The 8,746-nt window shown below is 42.2% G+C and overlaps 1 protein-coding gene across 1 annotated transcript; it reads right to left on the bottom strand.

Annotated features, from left to right (window-relative positions):
* Window positions 1-171: 171 nt before the first annotated feature.
* Window positions 172-6,347, bottom strand: gcna (germ cell nuclear acidic peptidase). The gene is made up of 13 exons (XM_088389024.1): window positions 6,207-6,347; window positions 5,963-6,060; window positions 5,720-5,885; window positions 5,562-5,634; window positions 5,448-5,500; window positions 5,291-5,351; window positions 5,124-5,194; window positions 4,615-5,037; window positions 4,324-4,489; window positions 4,102-4,246; window positions 3,866-4,001; window positions 734-938; window positions 172-660 (listed from the first exon to the last, which is right to left on the bottom strand). Exons 2-13 carry the CDS (start codon window positions 6,050-6,052, stop codon window positions 414-416), a joined length of 1,836 nt encoding a protein of 611 aa, XP_088245150.1. The 5' UTR covers window positions 6,053-6,060; window positions 6,207-6,347; the 3' UTR covers window positions 172-413.
* Between the last annotated feature and the right edge of the window lie 2,399 nt (window positions 6,348-8,746).

Below are 8,746 nucleotides of genomic sequence, written 5' to 3' on the forward strand. Positions count from 1 at the left end.
ACAAAAACATGTTGGGTCAAACCACTAACTACATTTCCCAGAGGTATCAATGAGAAAATTGATGATAGGCTCCTGTTCATCTACAACATGGAAAACAAGCTCTATGGAAAATTTTTGGATGATAATGACCCGTTACCTTAACCATTCCAGTCGAAGCACGATGCCATTGGATTTCAAAACAAACAATTCAAACTTTATTTGGAGTTAAAATGCAACAACATATCTATAAATAGAATTAGGTGACATCTGTGTATAAAACATCACAACCTCTTCGATACAAAGCTAAACCAAACAACCAGAGCAGAACACACACATACACTGTAAAATGTATTATTGACAACCAATGTCTTGTAAAGTCATTGCAGATATTCAGCAGATATTTATTGTCGTTCCATTGCAGTGTTCCACTTACCTCAGTGGTCTGAATCATGAATGTCACTCAGTGTATTCTTAGAGGCAAAGTCCATGCTGAGTTTGCGCATTACTTCCCGATGGCTTTGGTCCGCCAGCTCCTGGCGTACACTCTTGTAATTCTCCTTCACAAAGTTGGCGAAAGGTGTAGGAGGATGAGGCTTGAACGGCGTGAGCAGGATGAGTTTGCCCATGCAAAGTGCACACACAAATTTGTGAGTGTCCAGGGACTTGGAATGACGACCGATCCTACAGACGAGCAAGTTTAGTGATGCACATAAAAAGCTCATTCCATCTAAAAAAGAGGAAGTACTCCACGTACGTATTCTGACATTTGGTGCACTGGTACTTGAATTTGAACTTGATGTCGTAGCTGTGGCAGCGAGTCACTATCGGCAGCTCGGGGTGTACCAAGGTGGACTTGCGAGCGTACGCCTTCCATAAGCTTCCGTGGCCATCCCTCACGCCGTTGATCAGCCAGGTGGCAGCGTGGCACATTTCGTGGATCAGTGTGTCTCGGAGGCGATCTAGGCAGGAGAGATGTTTTAATCAAAATACTCTTCTACGCGTGACTACGTAACTGAAGAACTTCAGAGACTGTCACACAAGGTGATTGCGCAAGTGTCATCAGTGATCTCGAGAGGCTTGATGATGAATGTTACTGGGTTCATGTCTACAGAGAGACTGAAAAAAAACATAGGTGGCAATCACAGCATTTTAGTGCTCAACGGTGAGGAGCAATTCTATGTTCCCAGTCGGCCTTAAAAACAAGCTTTTAGAGTTTTTAGAAAGAAAAAGATCACCTCAAGATGGGACCGGTTTGTTGAAAAGAACAATTGCAAGGATATGCTCTTTTATTAAAAAGGTATACGTGACTTATTTAGTTTAGCCAATTTCAGCAATTGAAAAGAAAAAAAAAATTCTTTAATTAGGTACGGGCAAGTACCGAGGCCAGGCTTAATTCCATATATCAGTACTCGCATTGGCAATACCAAGATCAGCCACTCCTCTTGTGGTTATTTTACAGCCGAGAACTAGAAATTAGATTAGGAAACTGACAATAATTTCCTATATATATTAATTTTTGATTCCAAAATAGCAATTTACTTTTAAATTCTAAAATTTAGATCTTTATTTAAAATGATTCATCATAATTTTCTGGGGCAAATTTGATGTTTTAAAAAAAACTAATGGTATCAGCGCTTGGTATCTGTATCCCTGCTTACTCCGGAATTGAGTAGCCTACTCGTAATGGTATCAGTCTGGCAAAAAAGTGGTATTCAAAAAAAAAAATAAATAAATAAATAAATAAATAAATAAATAAACCCCGTAATTTCCGGACTATAAGCCGTGACTTTTTTCCAAAATGTTGGACCCTGCGGTTTATAGTCAGGTTATAATAAGATTTTTTTCTGGATTTTTGTGATGACTTGATCACTTTTACTCTTATTATTATTACTATTATATACAGTAAAAGCTACAAAACAAACTCTTAATGCTTTAAAGCAGGGGTGTCAAACTAATTTTTTTCGCGGGCCACATTGTCGTCATAGCTTCTTTCGGACGGCCGTTATGACTGTCAACCCAAATAAATGTCTGAGCACCTCATATTATATACAGTAAAAGCTACAAAACAAACTGACAAATAACTCGTTTTCAAATCAGACGAGTAAAAACTGGTCAAATATTTAAAAAAAAAAAAAGATATTATTAAAACTGAAGACAATTTGCAATTCTAGTAATGACACACGAATTTGATGCACAATTTGTCTTCGCGGGCCACATAGAATGATGTGGCGGGCCGTATCTGGCCCCCGGGCCTTGAGTTAGACACCTGTGCTCTAAACCCTTTCTCTTACTCTGCCATATCACTCAGAGATTACACAAGGCAGTGGCGCCGTTTGGACCATCTGCAGTGTATTAAAACCCAATCAATCAGCATTTAAATTCAATTCTTCTGACATTTTGCTCACCAAAAACAAGTTGTAATGAATGTGAACTTTTAATGCATTTTATTCAGAAGGTTACTTTGAACCTTAAACGGCGGCGCGGCGTACTTATGGATTTTTACGGCCTCCGGCCTCCAGGGGGCGCTCTAGCAGGAAGCAAGAGTGAGACAGGCGAAGAAGAGAATGCGCCGAAGAAGACGCGCTAGTTTGTGTTTACATTTCGTGCATCATGCAGAACGCGATCAAGACGGACATTACTGAAAGGAAGCCTTTATACACAAACCGTCATCATGGGGGACAAAAGAAATGCATATGATGCCGCTTTTAAGCCAAAGGCAGTCGATGTTGATGACATTATCTTGTATCTACTCTGGAGCGTACTTATGGATTTTTACGGCCTCCGGTCTCCAGGGGGTGCTCTAGCAGGAAGCAAGAGCGAGACAGACGAAGAAGAGATAATGCGCCGAAGAAGACGTGATTGTCTCGCGCATCACACACACACTCGCATTCACACAAAGACAGGAAGCTTTTATACACAAACCGTCATTATGGGGGATAAAAGAAATGCATATGATGCCGCTTTTAAGCTATACGTGTCGCTCGCTAGTTTAATGTAATTTAGCGCTTCGTGTATGAATAAGATTAGCATGAACAGACCCTCTTCACACTCGAAGAAATGCATAAAACCGACGACGAAAGAGACTGAGAAAGTGTGAGGCGAAGGATATCTAACGCTATTCTAATCGGACACTAAGGAGGAAGACTTTGATGGTTTCAGTGCACAGGAGGAAGATGAAGACGGCTCTTTTTTTACTTTTACTGGTATGTTTTTTTTAACCAGCCCTGTTAGTGCTGTGCTACCGTGTTGCTGCTGTGTTGTTGCTGTGTTACCGCCGCGTCTCAGTGACTTTGCTGTGTTACTTCCGTGTTGCTGCGGTATTACTGCCGCGTCACAGGCAGTGTTTGGAAAGAAATGTTAAGGTATGTTATTAAAGCTTTAAAAAAACTTTCTGTGTCCAGTCTTTCTTTGCTAATAACTCGCGTGCACACTTCCGCGTTGCTGCGGTACTACTGCTGCGTCACAGGCAATGTTTAGAAAGGCATGTTCAAGTATGTTATTAAAACGTTAAAAAGGCTTTCTATGTACTGTCTTTCTTTGAAAAAAAACTCGTGTGCACGTGCGGCTTATAGTCCGGTGCGGCTTATTTAAGAAAAAAAATGAAATATCCCTGAATTTTAGCTGGTGCGGTTTATAATCCGGTGCAGTTTATAGTCCAGCAATTACGGTACTTTTTTTTCCATGCACATAGTCTTTACACAGTGGCTAAAAACAAAAAATAATAATTTGTCCTGACTGTCTGACTATACATCTGTTACATTTTTCAAAGAAGAAATTCTCAGAAAATGGGCAAATATGGCCCTGACTGAGTTCTCTGCCGTAAGCAATGTTTGACTGATTTGTAGATTACATACTGCAAATAGCACCACCTTCATAAAAGAATTACCTGCAGAATCGCAGACTTTCTCGGATAGTTCGATGCGAGCGTAACGGCTCCCTCCACCTCGCTCTTGACCAGTAATACAGTAGCCTGCTGTTTTGCGCATCTTTTTGTTCCAGGTCACGGACATATCGATGGGGAGCTATAAATGTCAGCCAAGAAAACAGCAGTCATTCAATAAGCTAAGCATCATACACATATATACATAAGTATGCCCATAAAGAGATGACACAACTAAGTACCTTCCTGTCAAAGACACTGCAGTTGTACAACTGATACAGTTTGCTCGACAGTTCTTCCTTCTTTTGCCTAAAATTGCGGCAGTAGCTGGAGGTAGGATTTGATAGGGACTCCAAGAAGCAACCTGGGGTTTTGCACAAAACTAGTCTGAAGGAAAGATAAACGTGTTAAGAAAGCAACTGCTATATGGCGAAGGTCGAGAAAACACTCAATAGAAGATGCACCTGCTTACGGGGCCATGTCGGGGTTCCGTCTGACTCACTTTCGGCTTCAGGGTGCTGCTTTTCCCAGGGGTCTTTACATCTGGATCTTTTTCACCTAATGAGGTGGCCCTGGGTTTCGCTGGCCCCTTTACGACTGGAAGTGACACAGGAGGGCCCCAACTGGATTCTGAATTTGAGAACAAACGGGAGACAGGTTTTAAATCAAAATGAATACGTCAAATCTAGTAATAGATGCAAGTGAAACATCTTATGTAATGAGAGAAGGGCCATTTTTTTTTTTTTCTGTTGCACCAGTGTTGGTCTTGGAGGTAGAGTCAGTGACTATGTTCTTCTTTTTAAGCCTCTCCAGTAAGGACGTGAACTCGTCTTCAGATCCGGAAGAGTCGTCCATCTTGAGAGGAGTTGAAAGCGTACACTTAGGAGAAAGCCAAGATGTCGCAGTACGGTGGAATGGCCGAGGACCGGTGAATGGGGAGGTGGGGGGCAAAAGCGGTGATGGTGGGCAGTTCTTTTGGTCACAAATCACTGGGTTGTTTTCATTAGGTTTTGGCAGGGATTTGGGCTTTGTGTGGCGAGTCTTCCAAGTGCTCTTGATGACAATGTTCTTATTCTCATCCCCACTATCACTAATGAACAAAGGAGAGGCAAACTGAGACGGTTGCAGTGGTCTCCTGAATGATTTGTGTGCGGCTGGAGTATTGGTCTTCTTACACCCTGGATGAAAAAATGAAGAGGGGGACATACTAGTCACAAAGCTGTTGTTTTAAAATTAAAGTCAATGCTGATTTGAGCTATAATACCTTTAGAGGATGATTTGGCCTGAATGAAGTCATCATCTGATAAGTCATCATCCACAATAAATTTTTTAAGGCTTTTGGATAAAAACAGATTAAAAAAACTTTTTAAAACACACTTTCAGCAACAGGAATACAGTAATGCAAATTTGGATGACAATTAAAATAGTCACCTGTCCTCACTATCTGATAATTTCCTGGGCTTGGTAGCAGGAGTTTTCACACGGTGCAGGACTTAAGGATGACACAGAAAGATTGTCATTATGGTAGCATAATTGCCTTTACAATTACAGGGCTCATTTCATACTCAACAACTATTTTAAAACTCACATTTTTCAAAATCGCCACTATCATCATCCGAGCTCACTGCACGAACACTAGAACTGTAAACGAATAACATTAGAAATTGTTTACAAGGTGAACTGACGAAATACGATATCCTACCTTTCTATCTTCGCAACACTGCATGGTTTCTTTGGCTTAGTTTTAGTTCTTGGAGTGCTCCAGCTCACACGAACTAAGGAATGAATAGAGTAATATCCATGGAACCAGTGCAACGTTGATCTGGCTCAAATTCAATTCCAAGGTTACGTCTCACTCACAATGGTCAAATTCGTCGTCACCGGAGTCAATCGAAATTGCGTTTTTGTATGCGTTGGCCTTGAAATGCTGGTTTTCTTTATCTTCGTCCTCAGGCGACACTGATCGGTCAGCAAAATTACCCCCAGTTGTGGCACCATGACGTTGCTTCTCAATTGCATTAATCAGCTACAAAAGGAAGGATAAATGAAAACATATTGGGAGACATCCATGAAGGCAATATAATTTGAAAACAAACCGCAAACCTTCGTTTGTGCTATGTCTAGTCCATCGACCCCGGTCCAGCCCATCTTTTTGGAAACTCGTTCAAATAACTTGCGAGTATCATCGTTCATACTTTCCTCTATAAAACAGCAAGAAACAAATCGGTTGCTTCTCTTGTTAGCATTCAAGATATTTTGCTGTATTTTGGCAAAGTAGCGCTACTGAATTGCCTATTTTTCTAAGACTCTTTTGAGCATTATCAGAACGTAAACTTTGAAAAATTACCTTTTTGATGGCAATCAAATGTTTTTCAACGGGTTTAAAAGGAACAACGAGAAAGTGTAGATCGGCGACTGGAAATTCGAATCTGGTGGATCGTTGCGTCATACTTTATGGACCAATGAGAGCAAGCTCGTTGTGGCGTAAAGACCCAATCACAAAAAAGTAGGCAATGGTTACGTCACAATGCGGGGTCCGATTGTTGTAGATAAGCATAGTAACTACTATCACCATCGCCCTACGCCAGGGGTGTCCAAACCTTTTGCAAGGAGGGCCAGATTTGATAAAGTGAAGGGGCCCGGGGGCCAATACTTTTTTCAGACATTTTTTAACTACAGAAATTTCAACCAAATACATACTGTTATGAAACAAATTTCATTGTCCCAATTGTCTTTATTTTTTAAATGACAAAATAACCAAATATAAGCCACTCAGGCAGATGTGAACAACTTTGAAAACACAAATTCTGCCTTTCATTCATATCTGAACAGTCAGATAACATTGAACAAACTGTATGAAATAATTTAATTTACAAGGGTTTAAAAGTATTTTTGCCTCATGAACATTTTAAACAGGAGTTATAAGTAATGCAAAGTTGTTTGTTATTATTAAAACTTAAAACAAGTGAATTTTGCTCTTGTCATTTACAATATTTTCCAGAAAGTAATAGTTTGTGTCACGTCTACAAGTTCATAACTTAAACAGTATTAACATGGCCACTTCGTAATATTTATATATATGATGATTTATGTCATGATGGCGCCGCGGATGGCCGCCACGGTGAGCAGCTCTCTGTTTCTTTGTCTTATTTTGTGTGTTTTCTGTGTCCTCTGCTGTCCATCCCGGATCACTTTTACTAGAGAAGCACTGTTAAACATCGGTCAGTCTTCTTCTGGAATTTTCTCTCCTGTTGTCTCTGATTCAGACTGTTTGTCGGAGATTTTAGCCGGAGCGGCGGTGCTATACAAGCTAGCGCGACGGCGGCGACGCAGAAAACGAGTCGGAGCCCTCGTTAAGCTGAGGCAGAGAGGTTCCGTTCTGCCCTACCGTCAATTCATCTGGCGAATGTCCGCTCCCTGGCGAACAAGATGGACGAACTGCTGCTCCTCACTTCAAGGAACACGGACTTCAGCAGATCCGCCGCGCTGTTTTGTTGAAACGTGGCTTAGCGAACGAACCCCCCACCAAGCCGTGGAGTTAGCTGGGTTTCGGTAACGCGTGCAGATCGCAGCGCGGAGCTCTCCGGAAAATCAAAGGGAGGTGGTCTCTGTTTCTACATTAATGAACGTTGGTGTACTGATGTCACGGTGTTGAAAGAGTTTTGCAGCCCTCTCCTAGAAACACTTTTCATAAACTGCCGGCCGTTCTATTCACCACGGGAGTTCTCCTCGATCGTCATGGCGGCTGTTTACATTCCACCACACGCACGTGCGAGTGAAGCCACGCAAATGCTGGCTGACCAGGTGACAGACATGGAGAAACTTCTACCAAATTCACTAATCATTGTTCTGGGTGATTTTAACAGGGCGAACCTCGCACACGAACTTCCCAGATACAGACAGCACATAACGTGTCCCACCAGAGGGGCACAGACACTGGACCACTGCTACACCGTAATTAAGGATGCATACCACTCTGTGGCTCGTACAGCTTTAGGACTCTTGGACCACTGTCTAGTTCATCTGATCCCGGCCTACAGACAAACTAAAAACTTCTAAGCCTGTGGTGAGGACTGTGAGGAAGTGGACAGTGGAGTCAAGGCAGGACCTCCAAGCCTGCTTTGACTGCACCAATTGGAGAGTTTTTGAAGCTGCAACTTCAGACCTGCATAAACTCACTGACACTGTCACATCGTACATCAGTTTTTGTGAGGATCTGTGTGTGCAGACTAAGAACTTCTGCACGTACAACAACGACAGACCTTGGTTTACACCGAACCTCAGGAGGCTGCGCAAAGTCAAGGAGGAGGCCTACAGGAGCGGGACCTGTTCAAGCAGACCAGAAACACACTGAACCGAGAGGTCAGGAAAGCCAGGAGGTGTTACGGGGAGAGCCTGGAGAGACACCTCTCTGCCAATCCTGATCCCTCAACAGTGTGGAAAGGACTGCAGAGCATCACGGGTTTCAAGAAATGAACCCCCCGTCCTGTGGCGAGCCTGTTAGGTTACGGATTTTAGTTATTGATCTGACTCCAAATTGCGATCAACACTTAACACATGAGTTGCTATGTCCCAATCCACACACTGGCGCACCTAACAATTTTGCGAGTTCGTTCTGTCAAAGAGAAGACCAGTAGATCAATCAGACCAAATTTAACAATTGTTTATTCCTGACAAAGCGCACGAATACAGGCCTGGGTCCTGGGTCCCTCAAACTAAAACTCGTGCATTTTTGTGACCACCAAAAGACGACACAATTCTTCCGGGTTGCCCAGTTTTGAAGAAACACAATATGAATATTAAAGCATGCAAAATATTGTGTGATGATTGGTCGATGGCCATCTTCTCCCCATCTCGGTGTTATTGCTGAGGTCAGGCGGTTGGGTT

The sequence above is a fragment of the Syngnathus floridae genome, chromosome 1, assembly GCF_059516105.1.
Source record: "Syngnathus floridae isolate MCC-2025c chromosome 1, RoL_Sflo_1.0, whole genome shotgun sequence".
NCBI classification, from domain to species: domain Eukaryota; kingdom Metazoa; phylum Chordata; class Actinopteri; order Syngnathiformes; family Syngnathidae; genus Syngnathus; species Syngnathus floridae.